At 46.4% G+C, this 18,477-nt stretch overlaps 1 protein-coding gene across 1 annotated transcript in view; it reads left to right on the top strand.

The window, feature by feature from the left end:
- FBXL19 (F-box and leucine rich repeat protein 19) overlaps nt 1-15,862 on the top strand; it is a 44,901-nt gene extending 29,039 nt beyond the window's left edge. Inside the window, exons 9-12 of the mRNA XM_082260802.1 lie at nt 4,748-4,911; nt 4,993-5,157; nt 10,357-10,575; nt 14,762-15,862. Of these exons, the coding sequence (XP_082116928.1) occupies nt 4,748-4,911; nt 4,993-5,157; nt 10,357-10,575; nt 14,762-14,952 (739 nt within the window). The 3' untranslated portion in view covers nt 14,953-15,862. The remainder of the gene's footprint in view (nt 1-4,747; nt 4,912-4,992; nt 5,158-10,356; nt 10,576-14,761) is intronic.
- Nucleotides 15,863-18,477: the final 2,615 nt, after the last annotated feature.

Here is an 18,477-nt window from a genome sequence, read left to right as displayed (position 1 = left end):
AGGGGTGCTACGTATGCTTCCACCAGTTAGGCCACCGTTGTATCCTTGGGATTTAATTTTTGGTCCTGGCGGTTCTACAGAAACAGCCTTTTAAGCCCATTCTGCATATTCCTCTGGTTCTAATGTCCAGAAAGTTAGTCTTTTTGTTTGCAGCAACTTCAGCTAGAAGAGTATCGGAGTTAGCGGCTCTTTCTTGTAAGGAGCCATTTTTGATCTTGCATGAAGATAGGGTGATTCTATGTCCACACCAAAGGTGGTATCCACTTTTCACCTGAATCAGGACATATTGCCTTCCTTCTTTCTAAATCCTCAAACGGCAGAGGAAAAGTTGTTACATTCTCTTGATGTAGTACGTGCGTTTAAGGTCTATTTGAAGATATCAGCTCAAATTCGGAAGACCGACCTTTTGTTTGTGCTCCCAGAAGGGCCCAGGAAAGGGCAGGCAGCATCTAAGTCCTAGAATTTCTCAGTGGATTCGCCAGGTCATTATCCCCGTGTATGGTTTAAAGGGGAAAGTTCTACCTTTTCCAGAAAAGGCACATTCTACTAGAAGAGTAGAAGCTTGATGGTGAACTGCCCAAGAAGCACCTATCGCTCAGATTTTGTAGGGCTGCCAGTTGGTCTTCAGTACGTACGTTCGCTAGATTCTATCAGGTGGATGTTAGGACCCAGGAGGATTCTGCATTTGGCCGCATTGTGCTGCAGGCAGCTATGTAGACCTTTTTGGTCTGATTGCGTTTTTTTTCGTCTTTAGTGTCCGTCTCCCCCCCCCCCCCCCCCCCTCAAATGCATTACTTTGGGATGTCCCAGATAGTAATGATTATGGCTGCTCTGTGTCCCGTGATGTACGATAAAGAAATATGGATTTTTACTACAGCTTACCTGTAAAATCCTTTTCTTGGAGTACATCACGGGACACAGACATCCCCTCCCCTCTTGTCTGGGATATTTATTGCTTGCTACAAAACTGAAGTACTTCCTGTATGGGAGGGGTTATATAGAGGGGTACTTCCTGTCTCTTTGGTTGCCAGTGTCCATTCACCTATAGGTGGCGTATAACCCAGATAGTCATTATTATGGCTGCTCTGTGTCCCGTGATTTAATCCAAGAAAAGGATTTTACAGGTAAGCAGTAGGAAAATCAAATTGTTTTGGAAAAAAATACATTTAAAAAAACGTAAAGTTACCTGCATTTTTTTTTTGTATGATGTGAAAGATGTTACGCCAAGTAAATAGATACCTAACATGTCGTGCTTTAAAATTGCGCAGGCTGGTTGAATGGCAACAAACTACGGTACTTAAAAAAAAAAAAAAAATGTTAAGGTGTCTATGGAACTTTTTAACGGTTACCTGTTTAGAGTTACAGAGGAGGAGTTGCATACCTCACACGTGTGATTCGAACACTGTTTACATTTGCCAACGTGACTTAACAACGTGAGATTCTTTGGCGCGTGAGCACAGTGGGATAGGGCGCTTTAAAAAAAAAATTTATATTTCTTTTTACACTGTCCCTTCAGAAATTTATTTTTTTTTTTTTTAGAACACTTATTGCTGTCACAAGGAATCTAAAGATCCCCTGTGACAGTAATAGGCAGTAACAGGTACTCCTTTATAGAGGAATCTGGGATCTAAAAGACCCCAAACCCTCCACTGCACATAATATATTTAAAATGCCAAGATCGGCATTTTGGAATACTGTCATGTGTGTTTTTTTTTTTTTTTTTTTTTTTTTTTTTTTTTTTATAAATCAGTGTTGTTGGCTGCCGAGTAAACCGGAAGTGACGTCCCTTCTAGTGTGTGGTGTGTGTTTTTTTTTTTTTCAACTTTACATCGGAGAGCCAATCAAAGCTGACTCCGGCCAGAAGTCAGACGTGTCAGGTGTGCAGAGCAGCAGGAGGGAGTGGATGTCCCCTCTCACGCCATGTAATAACAGCCGAGTGGCTGCTTAGCCGCATCGGTTGTTGCTAGAAAGCTGACCGTCAGCTCTAAGAAAAACCGTACATTACAGGCATTACCCCGGTACAACCACTTCAGCAAAAAAATTACGTCCTGGTACATGATTTTGCAGGAAGTGGTTAAAAAGAGTCCAGTAGAACCACTGTTCAGCAGATCCTCAGCTCATTGATACCCTCATTTAGCAGATCCTGAGATTATTAGAACCCTCATTCAGCAGATTCTCTGCTCAGTCCCCTCTCTGGTCCTCGCTCACCTTCTGCTATAGCGTTAGCATTCCCATGTTGCACACCACGTGTTCCGTCTGCTACCGGTAGTTGCTCCGCTTTAGTTCGGACCCCTCTCACCTTCCTGCTGCTCCATGCTGCACAACAGATGTGACGTCTCAACCCGACACATGAACCGGTGTAACGTTAAAAAAACCCTACCCGTGAAAATTCCCTACCCTCGTCACTTCCGGTGCACATACGTCATGGAACAGCTGAGCAGATTACCACTGCGCATGCTCATAGCTCCGGAGGGTAGGGAATTCTCACGGGGTAGTGTTTTCTAACATTACACCGCATCAGCTGTTGCCGCGGGTACGTTAAATCATCCCCGCTGCAACATTAAATCATCTCCGCTCCTACCTGTCACTTCCCTGATCTCGGCTACTAAATGTAAAAGCGGCGGGTGTATGAAAATATAAATCACGGAGATCTGGGCTCCGTGATTTATATTTTCATACACCCGCCGCCGCTTTTACATTTAGTAGCCGAGATCAGGGAAGTGACGGGTAGGAGCGGAGATGATTTAATGTTGCAGCGGGGATGATTTAACGTACCCGCGGCAACAGCTGATGCGGTGTAATGTTAGAAAACACTACCCCGTGAGAATTCCCTACCCTCCGGAGCTATGAGCATGCGCAGTGGTAATCTGCTCAGCTGTTCCATGACGTATGTGCACCGGAAGTGACGAGGGTAGGGAATTTTCACGGGTAGGGTTTTTTAACGGAACACCGGAAGTGACTGCTGATGACATCTTTATGGGTCGCTTGTTGGTCTATCAGTGCATCCTGGAATATCTCATACCTGCAATACCTCCAAAACAAAACAAAGCCAACTCTGAATAAAAGCCCATCAAAAACTGCAGGTGCTATGAGCGAGTGTTGTCATAGACTTCTGTGGAGGCTTTGAAGCACCAAGAAAGCCACATGAGGTATAATTTTTGAAGCAAATGCAAAGTGTGAACAGGACTGTAAGCTTACCATTTTATTTAGTGAAAGGCGATTGGTTGGCATTCAAAGCGTTTTTAAATAAGCGTGTCTAATGCCACATTTTGAAGTAAGTGTAAATCGGCCCTTAATGTGCTGGGTGGTGTCATTGACCAACAGGGAAATAGATGGAAGAGGCCTGGGCCTGGATCTACTTCCTTTTATGGGTTCTGTCATTGGATCTGTCTGAGTGGCGGTGTCATTGACCAACAGGGAAATGAATGTAGGGGGGTTGGGCCCTTTTTCCTTCTGCCTTAGAGTGATGGATGGCTTTGTTAACCAACAGAGAAATAGTTGTATAAAAGTTAGGCCTTGTTCCTCCTCCTCTTAAATGTAATGAGTCGGCGTCATTGACCAACATTGAAATAGAAGTAGGAGGATTGGGTGTGGTTCCTTCTCCATTAATGATTAATTCTGGAAGTAGATGGAGGAGGGTTAGGCCTGGTTCCTCCTCCTCCTTTAACTAGTTTAGGACGGCCCGCGGCACATTTACTGTGGCAGGCTGCCTCTCCTGCGCGAACCGACGTATCCTTACATCGTCCACGTGCCTTGTGCTGGGGGGTGAGCGTTGCGCTCCTGCCCCCTCTAGGCAGCGAGGATGCCGATGCACAGGGCCGGTGGCCGCGATTGCCACCGGGCACACGCTATCTCTCCCCGCTGAGAGAGAAGAATGGTCGGCTGTTGTAAACACATCTGACCGTTCTCTCTGAAATGATCACCGAGCGCCTGTGATCCTTCTATGTAGGATCACATGTCTCTATGATTATTTCACAAGTCCACCCCCCACAGTTAGTAAACACTCAGCTAGGCTCACACTCAACCCTTTGTTCACTCCTAGGTGAACCCTTTCCCTGCCAGTGTCAGTACAGCAACTGCATATTTTTAGCACTGATTACTGTAGTAATGTCACTGGTCCCCCCAAAAGGGTCAATGTCAGTCAGGGGTCCGATCTGTCTGCCGCAATGTCGCAGTCTCGCTAAAAAGCGCAGATCGCCGCCATTACTAGGAAAAAAAATAAAATGACATAAATCTTTCCCGTAGTTTGTAGACATAACTTTTGTGCACAATCAAAATACGCTTATTGGGATTTTTTTTTACCAAATTATTTTGGGGGTAGTTAAATCGCAGAATGTAAAAAAAAAATTTTTTTTATTTATAGCGCAAAAAATAAAAATCGCACAGGTGATCAAATAAAAGAAAGCTCTGTTTGTGGGGAAAAAATTAAAGCAATTTTATTTGGGTACGGCGTCGCACAACCGCGCAATTTTTAGTTAAAGTAACGCGGTGCCTGAATGGCAAAATATTGTCTGGTCATTAAGGGGGCAAATCCTTCTGGTCCAGAAGTGGTTTATTATGATGGTTGGGGGTCATTGATCCAATGAGTTGTAAGTGGCTTGGTCCTGGTCCCCTCCCCACCCCCTCAATAATGTAATGAGTGGTTCATTTACCAGCAGGGAAACCAATGTAGGAGGGTTGGGCCTGGTCTTCTCTTTCCCGCCTGTAGTGACCCCTGACTAATGGTACGCTTTCTGTGTCACGGCAGGTGCTGCGATCGACGCCTCTGGACTTCCATCGACTTGAGCAGGCGGAAATCAATCACCCCTCCAATGCTAAGTGGTATAGTCCGACGACAGCCGGTCAGACTAGACCTGAGCTGGACCAACATATCTGAGAAACAGCTGACCTGGCTGATACACAGACTGCAGGGTGAGCTATGGGGGGTGGAAAGGAAATGGAATGAAGAGGGCGATGACTTTTCTGTGCTCATTCTTCTAATTCTCCCTCCAGGATTAAAGGAGCTTCTATTGGCTGGATGTACATGGAGTGCAGTGTCCTCTCTCTGCACAGCCTCCTTTCCCTGCCTGTCTCTGCTGGACCTCGGCTGGGTACAAGGCATGAAAACCTCCCACCTCCGAGAGCTGCTTTCACCTCCCTCCACTGACTGCAAGACAGGTGAGTGTCCCTCAAGTCCCTCCCACTTTCCATTGATTGGCCATTTCACTGCTTTCATGGGAAACTCTGCTTAAAGTGTATGTAAACCCGAATAATAATCTTCTCCTATTTGATCCTTTTTGGTCTGTTAATTATACCATTGAAAGTGTTTGACAAGTGCAAAAAAAAACTGTTGATCCTGCCAGAAATACAGTGTTGTCCTAAGTTTTTTGCAGTGTTTCTCAAACATCAGCCCTGGCCAGTTATTCTTTATAGCCTACAGAACACCTCCCCCCATTTTGTTGAAAGGGGGAGGGGTTTTGAAGCCCTAAGGCTCCATGTACACGGGACGCTGGAAATGGACGTTTAGGAGCAGTTGGGCGTTTTTTTCAGAAGTCCCTGAACGCAGCTCCATGTTATCTTATCTGTCCATGTACACATGGTAGTTTACAGTCATTTGCAGGCAGTTGCGTTCAGGTTCTTTTTTTAGAACGCAATTATATTGCGTTCGAACGTGTGTTTCCCGACGTTTCAAACGCAGAAACGCGGCCGAACGTGACTAAACGTGACTGAACGTGATGAACCTACGTTCAGCCACGTTATACGTTTTTTTTCTTCCATTCAAAATCAATGGTTCCCTATGGGAGCCTATTGATTTGAATGGAAGTCGCACCGCAAGTCGGATCCGACTTGCGGCGCGACCTGCACTGTGAGAATCTTGAGGGGGAACTCCACGCCAAAAATGGGAAAAAAACTGCGTGGGGTTCCCCCCCAGGTTCCAAACCAGGCCCTTCGGGTCCGGCATGGAATTTGAGGGTAGCCCCACGCCGAAAAAACGGCGTGGGGTCCCCCCCAAAATCCATACCAGACCCTTATCCGAGCATGCAGCCCGGCAGGCCAGGAAAGGGGAGGGGACGAGCGAGCGGCCCCACCCCCCCTGGACCACACCAGGCCACATGCCCTCAACATGGGGGGGTGTTGGTGCTTTGGGGCAGGGGGAGCTCTGCACCCCGCACCTCAAAGCACCCTGCCCCCATGTTGATGAGGACAAGGGCCTCATCCCCACAACCCTGGCCGGTGGTTGTGGGGGTCTGCGGGCAGGGGGCTGATCGGAATCTGGAAGCCCCCTTTAACAAGGGGGCCCCCCAGATCCCGGACCCCCTCCCTGTGTGAATGGGTATTGGGGTACACTGTACCCCTACCCATTCACCCCATAAAAGATAGTGTATGTAAATAATGACAGGAGACGTTTTGGAAAGTTTATTAAAAATCTTCATCCGGCTCTTCGGGGTCTTCTCCTCTCCGGGGGTCTTCTGCTCTTTTGCTGTCCGCCCTTCTGCTGTCCTCTCTTCTTGTCTTCTCCTCTCCGGGGGTCTTCTGCTGTCTTCTCTCCGTGGGGTCTTCTGCTCTTTTGCTGTCCGCCCTTCTGATGTCCTCTCTTCTTGTCTTCTCCTCTCCGGTCTTCTGCTCTTGTGCTGTCGGCTGTCGGCTCTCCTTCTTCCTCCGGTCCTCCTCCGACGACGTCTCCAGCGATTATGCCGGCCTCTGGTCTCTGCAGCTTATTATATAGCCATTAGGGGCGTGGCCGCCAGATGACGTCATCGGGAGACCACGCCCCTTGTGTCACACGTGACGTCACATGTGACACAAGGGGCGTGGTCTCCCGATGACGTCATCTGGCGGCCACGCCCCTAATGGCTATATAATAAGCTGCAGAGACCAGAGGCCGGCATAATCGCTGGAGACGTCGTCGGAGGAGGACCGGAGGAAGAAGGAGAGCCGACAGCCGACAGCCGACAGCACAAGAGCAGAAGACCGGAGAGGAGAAGACAAGAAGAGAGGACATCAGAAGGGCGGACAGCAAAAGAGCAGAAGACCCCACGGAGAGAAGACAGCAGAAGACCCCCGGAGAGGAGAGGAGAGGACAGCAGAAGGGCGGACAGCAAAAGAGCAGAAGACCCCACGGAGAGAAGACAGCAGAAGACCCCCGGAGAGGAGAAGACAAGAAGAGAGGACAGCAGAAGGGCGGACAGCAAAAGAGCAGAAGACCCCCGGAGAGGAGAAGACCCCGAAGAGCCGGATGAAGATTTTTAATAAACTTTCCAAAACGTCTCCTGTCATTATTTACATACACTATCTTTTATGGGGTGAATGGGTAGGGGTACAGTGTACCCCAATACCCATTCACACAGGGAGGGGGTCCGGGATCTGGGGGGCCCCGTTGTTAAAGGGGGCTTCCAGATTCCGATCAGCCCCCTGCCCGCAGACCCCCACAACCACCGGCCAGGGTTGTGGGGATGAGGCCCTTGTCCTCATCAACATGGGGGCAGGGTGCTTTGAGGTGGGGGGTGCAGAGCTCCCCCTGCCCCAAAGCACCAACACCCCCCCCATGTTGAGGGCATGTGGCCTGGTGTGGTCCAGGGGGGGTGGGGCCGCTCGCTCGTCCCCTCCCCTTTCCTGGCCTTCCGGGCTGCATGCTCGGATAAGGGTCTGGTATGGATTTTGGGGGGGACCCCACGCCGTTTTTTCGGCGTGGGGCTACCCTCAAATTCCATGCCGGACCCGAAGGGCCTGGTTTGGAACCTGGGGGGGAACCCCACGCAATTTTTTTCCCATTTTTAGGTGGAGTTCCCCCTCAAGATTCTCACAGTGCAGGTCGCGCCGCAAGTCGGATCATCCTGATCTGACTTGCGGTGCGCCTTCCATTCAAATCAATAGGCTCCCATAGGGAACCATTGATTTTGAATGGAGGCAGAAAAACGCTGCTAAAAGCAACGTGGCCAAACGTGCAATAACGCAAATGGAAAAAGCTACTGAAAGCACGTTTAACAGCTGCTTTTTCCCGGCGTCAGAAATAGCTTTGCAGGACGTTTTTTCTAACGTCCCGTGTACATGGAGCCTAAAAAACTTCCTGCTCCTAGGGTCTTCCACAGATAGTGAGCGTTGTCCCTCAGGACAGGCAATGTATTACTGGGAGGATCACCAGCTGAAGATTAGGCTCCATTCTCATTAGCGTGTCTTTGGAGCGACTTTGGTGAGGACTTTGATTCTCCCTTACGTTCTCCGGACCAAAGTAGTGCAGGCACCTTTTCAAAGGCGCAACTTTTAAGTCGCACTAATTTGAATGGGTGCCAATGAAAAGAATAGACTGTGAATTGTCATGTGACTTTGAGGTCTGATTATGATGGGCCCTCACCATCCCTGGGTCTGTACACCTGCTGTGCCCATTATGAGGGCTCCCACCATCCCTGTGCTGAGTTCCTGGGTCTGTACACCTGCTGTTGCCATTATGAGGGGTTCCCACCATCCCTGTGCTGAGTTCACGGGTCTGTACACCTGCTGTTGCCATTATGAGGAGTTCCCACCATCCCTGTGCCGAGTTCCTGGGTCTGTACACCTGTTGTGCCCATTATGAGGAGTTCCCACCATCCCCGTGCTGAGTTCCCAGGTCTGTACACCTGCGGTGCCCATTATGAAGGGTTCCCACCATCCCTGTGCTGAGTTCCCGGGTCTGTACACCTGCTGTGCCCATTATGAGGAGTTCCCACTATCCTGATCCCTGATCATTTTTTAAATAATTAATTTTATGGAGATGCATTATGGTGGACCAGAACATAGCTAGGATCTCTGGCTGGGGAGATCTCATTGCTTGATTCCTTAATACAATGATGGAGAACCTTGGCATCCCAGATGTTTTGGAACTACATTTCCCATGATGCTCATCTATACTGCAGAGTGCATGAGCAGTTAAAGCGGAGTTCCGGGCACAGAAGTCATTTTTTAACAAACATACCCCAGGGACAGTCAGGGCTAGCACATTCCACAATGGCTAGCCTCTGATCTCTCCCGGTTCGCACTTACCTTTTAGAAGAAATACTTACTTATAAAATTTCTTCCACAGCGTTTCCATCTCTCTTGTGGGCAGCTGAAGCCGGCGCGGTCCTCTTCCGCGTCTTCTTGTCCCAGAATGCGCCTGCACCGGCCCCTCTCGTCACTTCCGGTGCGGCGCCGCATTCCTAAACAGCTTCTGGGCATGCCCAGAAGCTGTTTAGCAGGGGAATGCGGCGTCGCCCGGAAGTGACGAGCGGGGCCGGTGCCGTCGCATTGATTCCTGGGAGCGATGACGTTCAGCTCCCAGGAATCATAGCGAGACAGGAAGTGACGGTGTGAGCCGCGGCTCCGAGGGAGGAAGTACTCTGAGGTGAGTATTTACGATCTTCAATTAAAAGGTGAGTAAACGAAAAAAAAAAACTATCCAATTCCTTTTCAGGTAATGTCAAACTAGCTGAGGGGCACAAAAAAAAATATCGTTTTTGTGCCCGGAACTCCGCTTTAAGTTCCAAAACATCTGGGGTGTCAATGTTCACCATTACTGCCCTAATAGATATTAGAAGCCAGCAGCAGGACCCCTCCCCAGAGTCCTTCAGTAACTGCTGGACAGTCCTAATAAATTCTGCAGTTTGTAGGTTGCACAGCAGGTGGCACCCTTGTACTTTGTATCCATACTGCAGAGCATAATAAATGCTTAGAACTGGAAGCGTTTACAATAATTTTTTCATGAAGGGAGCACTCCTCTTTTGGTATGAGAATTGAATACATACGCGCAGTCCCCTTGTAGGTTTGTGCTGTGAGAAAGATGTTCTACTGCAGCCTGCAGGAGTCGTGTGCATACATGAATGTCAAATTCATACATTGTCATTTACCAAGTCCATGTTTACAGGAACTGAGCTGTGGAAGTTGTGCCCAAGGACAGGCAGAGGGCAAAGAACTGATCATCAGTATTGCAGTGGTCTCCCTGCAGCTTATCTTTTCCTCATTACTGTCTTACCATGCCTTGTTTTGCTCTGTGTGGAGGCGGCCATCTTGGTAAAGGCAGGGCTTTGCTTCCTTATGTCGGAGCCTCCAGCAAGGAGAACAGTGATCAGCACAGTAGTGGCATCACCAGATCTCCCTCTGTGTGGTGGGATTGGTGGTCAGAGACAGCAGAGTCTTAGGGCTCACACTATATCTGCTGTAACATGTACATCTATCTGATGCTAGGTCCACTTTAGGTCACCTAAAAATGCATTTGAAGTGCAGATCGCTCTGAAATACTTAGCAGTGATGAACAGTTTGGGAAAGTTCATTCCATAGCACATTCCCAGTCATAGATTTACCATGCAGGGGCCCCTGTGCTCTCACCAGGCTTGTATTTCTAATCCTTTCTGTTTTCTCTTACAGTTGTGTCGGACCCCCGGGGCCGGTTGCCCTCCCTTTCCGAGCTGCGCCTGTGTGGTTTAGATATGGGGGATGCCGCCCTGCGTTTGCTGCTTCGCCACACTCCTCGTCTCAACCGCCTGGATCTTAGTCACTGCGTCCAGATCAGTGACCACGGGATCCACATACTGACCGCAGTCACCTCTCCGCTGAGGGACAGCCTCACTCACCTCAACCTCACAGGTAATGACTCCTCTCCCTATTTGGATATGACTACATGGAGGCTTTAAATCTTTATATAGTAATGGAAAACCTGCAACCTCATACAATGTTGGCATTGCATTTTCATTATTTTTAAGTCCCCCTGGTCTTTCCCCATAAACTGTATCCTGCTGCTGTGTGGATCTTCCCTTCTTTTTTTTTTTTTTTTCGGCTTTTAAAGCTGAATTGCAGCATGTTCTACATGTCCGTTTATTCTACCTGTGCAAGGCAGTTTCCATATAGCACAACCGGTGCTGGCGGTTTTCTCCCTAAGGATCCCCTGTTGCTTCCCCCCCCCCCCCCCCCCATAGTCACATTACCACCTTCCCTCCTAGCCTACAGTACAATAATGGCCGGCTGGAAGGATGTCATATGATGTCCCCCCAGAACCCGCATGTCCCAGCGGCACAATCTGTCACCGGCTGTGTTCTCTGGACACAGCCGATAACGTATCACTGTCCCGGCTGGTTGCCAGTGTCGTGGGATCACTATGACCAATCACAGAAGATCACATGACAATTGTAAATCATGGATGGCTTCCTTTCTTGCCATCCATTGTTTACCATGTGATCACGGTGACCAGTCACAGCTAGCAACACAATTGTAGACACAGAACCAATCACAGCTCATCTGTACCATGTGATTAGCTTTGTCCAATCACAGCCAATCGCAACAAGACACAATGAACCAGTTTCATTCAATAATAGTGGTTGCTTAGAACAATGAAATTCACTGGTATAAACAATCAATGTGTAAAAATTAAAAAAATCACTTCCCCAGAGTATTAGACCCCGTTCACACTGGGGCGACCTGTCAGGCGACCTGGTCGCCTGACAGGTCGCCGTAGGTCGCCTTCCACAGAGAAGCTGCGGACCCGTTCTAATAGGAGCGACACAAATCGCTCCTACTTAGAAAAAGGGTCCGGAGCTTCTTTGGGGTGACCTGCATAGACTTCAATTATATGAAGTCCGTGCCGGCTGCTCCGAGGTCGCGGTGCGAGCAGCGCACCGCGACTTCACAGGTCGCCCCGGGAAGTAGCGTCGCCCCAGTGTGAATGGGGTCTTACAGTGTGGCTCTCGTCAGTGTGTTGGGAAAGAGAGAAAAATCAGGCAAAAAAGAAAACAAAAAAAAAAAATAGTAAAACATTTTTGTGTCCTTGAATACCGCCACACCAGTTAAATAACGCTGTACTGCACTGGTGACCATATGGAACAAAAAAAAAAAAAAAATTGTGAGAATTTATTTTTATTTTTTTTTTTCATTTTTCAAATAACTGACAAAAAAAAAATAAATTAAAAAAACTCACCATGCCTCTTACTAAGTACCTTGGATTGTCTATTTTCCAAAGAGGGGTTATTCAGGGATATTTGTACTGTCCTGGCATTTTCAGGCCTCAAATGACAGTACATCAGGATTTATTTTACAGCTAGCTATCTATACCATAACTTTCCTACAGACTAAATAATAAACACTGATTTGGCATATTTTCGCCAAAGAAATGTAGCAGAATACATTTTGACCTAAATTTGTTGGAGAGGTTATATGCAAAATTTTATAACCGAAAAAAAAAAGATATATAATATATGTGTTTTATATATATTATAAATGTGTTTATATATATTATATATATATATATATATATATATATAATATATATAAACACATTTTTTTTTTTTCTCAAAATGTTCAGTCTTTTTTCATTTATAGGTACGGTGTAGCATGACTGTGCAATTGTCATTCAAAGTGCGACTGTACTGAATGCTGAAAAGTGGCCAGGGCAGGAATGGGGGGGGGGGGGTTAAAGTGCCCGGTGGATAAGGGAGAGGTGACTTGTTTACATCCTGCATCCTTCAGTGGGCCGTAATTCAGGGTTCTGATAAAGATCTAATAGTACTTTTAATCTTCGTAGCCATGAAGAGATATTGGGAGAGTGGCTGAAAGGGGACTCTCCATGGATGTACAAAGGCATGTGGATCGCTATATTTTGGAGTTTTTTTTTTTTGATCCCATGAATGTGAAGTTTAAAGTGGTCTAAAGCACAATAAAAAGATATTTAAAAAAAAAAGTGGTTCCAAAGCCTAAACAATTTGACCTTAATGTTTTCTTTGCATTAAAGTAAAAATTTGTTCGCTGAATGCACCCCCCCCCCCCCTTATACTCATCTGAGTCCCCACTTCAGCGCTGTGCCATTCTCTTTAGCAGCTCTGTCCTCTCATCCCTCTCTCACAGGCTTTGCTGAGCGCAGCGGGAGCCATTGGCTTCTGCTGCGCTCTGTCAAATCCTGTGCCCAAGGGCTGAGTCGCACTGTGTTTATAGACTCATGCCGTGTGGCTCAGGGGCGAGCCTGCGGGTGTGCCCCCATAACAAAGCTAGCTATGGTGGCACACCAAGAAGAGAGCCAGAATCGCTATCGGGGGACCCCGAGAAGAGGAGGTTTGGGGCTGCTCTGTGCAGCTTTATTTCACAGAGCAGGTGGGTCGAGTAATCATTCAAATATGGTGTGAATATTTGCAGTAATTTTGTCTTCACCAAATCCTAAAATAAATTCTTTGATTTCTTTACTTGGCGCAGTGTTTTTTTATGAATAAATTGTGTATTATTTATATTTAAAAAAATAAATAAGCTCAGCCCAGAAATGTAGGGAGTGCCATTTGCAGACCTGATTTTGGAGTTGCAGACTCTGGAGCTGTCATCCTGATCCTGAAGTCACCACATAATGAGTCCGATACGTACAAGCAGCGCATTGCATATCACGTGTTCCTCTTCCCTGGCTGTATAAATGCTCCAGGTAAAGGACCTGCAGGGTATTGAAGCAAAGATTGAAAAAAAAAGGGGGGAAATCCATGCTGGGATAAATGTGACTGGCTGCAGCCTACCTCCCTATATATAATCCGAATGGATATATAATAGAAATGGGATTAAAGGGGAGGTGAGTGGCGTCAGACAACTGAATACTAAATAGGAATTGCCCAAATAAAGGTGTGCACCTATAGCACAGCGCAGTAGAAACCACTATTATATCATAAAAAATTCATAAGTAAGGTGACCGACCAAGTGCATAAGAAAGGATTCATTACCTCTCTATTAAAATGGTAAACTGGTCACCATACAATTAGTGGATAATGCAAGTGAAAGCAATATATAAAGTGACTTTAGTATAAAGTGACTGGTGCATAATTGAAAAAATCCAGAAAAAAAAGGCACATAAAGTGACCCAGTGCTATTATAAAAAAAAAAAATATATATATATATATATATATATATATATATATATAGGTGTACATCCACAAAGCATAAAAAATAGAAATAAAACGAATTCAGTGCAAAATCCAAAAAACCAATCACTCCCAGGACTGCACTCACCAGCTCTACTAACCCCCATGGGGTTAAGGGCCATACACACTATAAGATTTTCTGAAGACTTTTTCCTTCAGATTTATCTTTTCTATGTAGTGCAAGGGCCTGCCAGATTGCATACAAATTGAAAGTGTTTAGGTTTGACCTCATTATATGGTTTTGGTAAGTCTGAAGGAAAAAGTCTTCAGAAAATCTTATAGTGTGTATGGCCCTTTAGTAGGCTTTTTGTAGTTAGAGGCCGTGGCTCATATAAACCTCTACTGATGGATCACAAATCCTATAGATAGCCCATACACAGATGAATTACAGGCAATCAGGTAAAACAGTATCTCCGTATTGCAGATAGAGACAGCGTGCTTCCGGAACACGATGATGCGTTCCAAGTAACCGGAAGTGCGTTCCACAAGGGTGGAAATGACGCTCCACGCGTTTCGTCTAATTGACGTCGTCAGGAGCAGCCAGTCAAAAGTTTACCATTTTAATAGAGAGGTAATGAGTCCTTTCTTATGCACTTGGTCACCTTACTTATGATTTTTTTATGATACAAAAGTGGTTTCTACTATTACTTATTACTTACCAGGTTGAGTTTATATGCTATAGGTGAACACCTTTATTTGGGTAATTCCTATTTATTATTCAGTTGTCTGACACATTCGGCTGCACCACTCACCTCCCCCTTATTCCCAAGCAAAGATGACAGCCCTGGTTTCTTCCACCTTCAATACCAAGTCGGCAAATGCAAGTCCTGTCTTGATAGGTCACCTATTAAATGTTCTGTTTTACAGTAACCTTTTTAACTCCTCCTTTTCAGGGTGTCACCGTCTGACTGACCAATCTCTGGCCTTCTTTAAGCGCTGCCCCCACCTGCAGCTGGTGGACCTGCGTTCCTGCCGCCTCCTCACAAGCGAGGGCTTTCAGCGGTTGCTTCAGGATCCTCCCTCCGAGCCCAACGTGAAACCCTTCCAATGCGCCGAGGAGCAAGTCTTGAGCCGGGAGACCTAGCGGTGCAAGGAAAGGCCTCTTCGACACAGCACTCCTGCCCCAGAAAGGGGCTATTCTACTGTATCTGCCTCTTCTACCTGCCCAGATACTGCTTCTGGGCCTGGAAAGTGAGGTTGCACTGAACTCCTTAACTTGACGCTGCAAATGTGCCAGCCAGCGGTAGCCGGAAGCTGTCGCTGCGTCTGGGATTGAAGCGGTTCTTCGTTGGGGGAAGGAACTTTTTACCTGGACTTGACCGTTGGGGTCTGGACACCTCGAATATAATAAAGTGTGGGGGGGGGGACACAGATGGGCTCAATACCTCTTTGCAGCCTATCGTGGGCTTGTTAAATCCATGGTCGCCCTTTCTCTACCCCTGCTGCGTTCTCCTGACATGGCGCAATGCATGCACAGCAGCGCTAGCGCATGCCAAGGAGAGGGGCGACGATTTACTGTTATTAAAGGGTCTGGGTAGTGTTTTTTTTTTCCGGGGGTGGGTTAAACTCTGCAGGATGGATTTAAGGGGTTTGGGATGTACTTGATGCCACATAGTTTTTTGGGGGGGAACAGCGGGCCGCTGGGAAATTTTGGGGTACAAAACTGCAGGGTTCTAAGGGTTCAGCTTATTAGCTCACTGAATCCCGTCCTGCTAAAGGCGCTTAGGAGGGTTCGAGAGGCAGAAGCGCCTCTAGCCTTATTCTCAGGGTAAGGGCGATCTGTGCCTGGCGTGTCACGGCGCCGGGCACATCGATACCGAGTAACTTCTTATCTCACTGGTGTTATTAAAGTTTTACTCCACCCATTTCGTATTTGTTTTGAAGACAGGACAGTGAAATCTTCAACTTCCTAAACAGTGTGAAAAGTCTACCTAGGTCCGCAATGCCTTTGTCCAATGAAACCAAGGTTGGCCTAACCATGGGAAAGCTGTATACACAGCAATGTCCACAGTGAGGGAATGTTCTTATGAACACATCATTCCATTTTTCTACAGTTTCCAAGACGACCAGAGTAAAAAGAAGAAAAAAAAAAAAAAAGACATTCTCCTTTTAAATGTCATAACCTGCTTAACGCTTATGTTTCAGATCCATGTGGTTGCTGGTTAAGTTGGCTTCTTATTTCTCTGGGGTAACCAGGGATGAGATCACCAACAGAGTTCACAGTAGTTCTTGTGGCAGTTACAAAGCCAAGTGTTGACGTCAGGCTCCTCTGATGGAGTAAGAAAATAATTCTGGAGACCAGCAGTGACACCTTCATTAATGGGAGAGGAGTAAGGCATGAGCTGCTGAAGCAATCCAGATAACTGGAGCTGGGTCCTTCTGGGGAAACCAGGAGTAAGATCGCCACCAGAGTGCCCAGTTCTTTTGAATGCCATTACAAAGCCAAGTGATTGCGTCAGACATCTGATGGAGTAAGCAAATAATTTGGGAGGCCAGTGGTGACCCCATTGTTAGTGGTAGGAGCAAGATATGATCTGCTGAGGCAATCTAGGTAACTGGAGCTGTTTTATATTTCTGGGGAAACTGGGGACAAGATCTTCTCCACCAGAGTTCACAGTTCTGCTCAAGGCCATTACAAAACCCACGTGATTGAGTCAGACTCCTCTGATGGACTAAGGAAATAATTTGGGAGTCCAGCAGTGACACCATCGTTATTGGGAGGAGCAAGATATCATCTGCTGAAGCAATCTAGGTAACTGGAGCCGTATCCTTCTGGGGAAACCAGGAACAAAATCTCCTCCACCAGAATTCACAGTTCTTCTCAAGGCCATTACAAAGCCACGTGATTAAGTTATGCTCCTCTGATGAAGTAAGCAAATAATTTGGGAGTCCAGTGGTGACACCATCCATTAATGGGATAAGTGAGGCGTGATCTGCTGAAGCAATCAAGGTAACTGGAGCCCTATTTCTGGGGGAAACCAGAGACGAGATCTCCTCCATCAGAGTTCACAGTTCTTCTCATGGCCGTTACAAAGCAAAGTGATGTTGTCACGTTCCTCTGATGTAAGCAAATAATTTGGTAGTCCAGCAATGACATCATCGTTATGGGGAGGGGTGAGGGCATGACCTACTGAATCCAGGCAATTGGAGCCTCCTTAAGGTAGTAAAGTGCAAGTTTCCTCTGTTTTGGTTGTACAGACTCCTGAAGTATCCATGAAAATGCTCACACCTCGCTCTTAATCACAGTCCTTATAATGGACCAAAATCTGATCATTCGTCGGTAATAGGGCACCAAGTAAGAAGACCAGCCTGTTTTTAGAGGTTTTTGATGGAAGTTGCCATTCTCTGTCTTTGGACTGCATTGTAGTTTTAGGCCAGTGATTTCACTTTAGAGTTGTGTTGAAACCGTTCAGTTTTACTACCTTGAATTGTGAGGTCAGAGAAGGGCAGCTTCCTTCGGAGACTTTTTGAGATGGGCGTTTTTAGTTGGCGATTATGCTATTTATTATTATTTTTTTTTCCGAGAACATTCAAACATCTCTTCAATCATGCATCAGGAAGTTGTTCAGAGCTTTACAGCCCTCAAGGCTGTGTGATGTCTGAGCCCTCACCCTAATGGGACTACCCTTTTAGGAGTAACTACAAGCCGCTTGGAGAACTGAAAATCTGTCTGTGGTCTTCAGAGCCAAGTCCAACTTTTGCACAGGCCTCTGTTCTCTTGTGGAAGTTAAGGAGCTGATGACTGGAAATTAATAAGCTGAGGTGCCCCAAGAATGTGTTCCTTTTTTTTTTTGGATACTTCAAAAACCTGTACAAGCATAAGTAAAAAAAATAAATATATATATATATCTCTGATGATTTCACTGTCATGCCTGATGTTTGCAGAACAGTGGATTTGGGAATCTACAGACAACGTGCTTCTGTCTCATTCTGGATTTATTTGTTGTTGGCATGTTGGCCCCTCCCTTTGGAGGGCTTAATAATATAAACGAGGGCCTTTGAATGTGTGACGGGGGTTAGGCTTGACAAGCATCTCTGTGCAGCTATTTCTTGGGGGATAGGTGGGGGTGGGGGGGTCGGAGAGAAGCGCAGTATTGCAGGTGCCGGACTCTAGTGTCGCATGTTACAGGCACATGATGGAAATGTCTCTCCATCCCCCCCCTTCCTTGTTCTTGCCGCCGGTTATTGCGGTTTCTAATGTTCTTCTGTTATTTTGTTTTTTTTTTTTTTTTATTTTATATAAAGTGTTTTTTTTGTATAGATGTGTCTGGTTTTTATTATGAACAGATATGCGGTTGAGTGACGGTCTTTTTCTAGAGTCTTTGGTTGTTCCCTACAGATCTGTTAAGGTTTTCTGGAATCAAACTGAGCCAGTGCTTTGCACGTTTAGGACTAAAGCCATACATTATACAATTCCCTTGTACAATTTTCCTATAGATTTACCAAATTCGAATGAGGTCGAACCTAAACACTGTCCAGTTGTATGAAAGCAGGCAGGCCCTTGTACTATATAGTGTAAGGTAAATCCAAAGGAAATTGAAAAAGAAAATTGTATCCTGTATAGCTCAGCCAAAAACTAACTAAATCTACTGGCAGCCACATTCTAAGA

This window comes from Pelophylax lessonae, assembly GCF_965119305.1.
Source record: "Pelophylax lessonae genome assembly, chromosome: 6".
Taxonomy (NCBI): Eukaryota; Metazoa; Chordata; class Amphibia; order Anura; family Ranidae; genus Pelophylax; species Pelophylax lessonae.
This window is presented reverse-complemented; position numbering and strand designations above follow the sequence as displayed.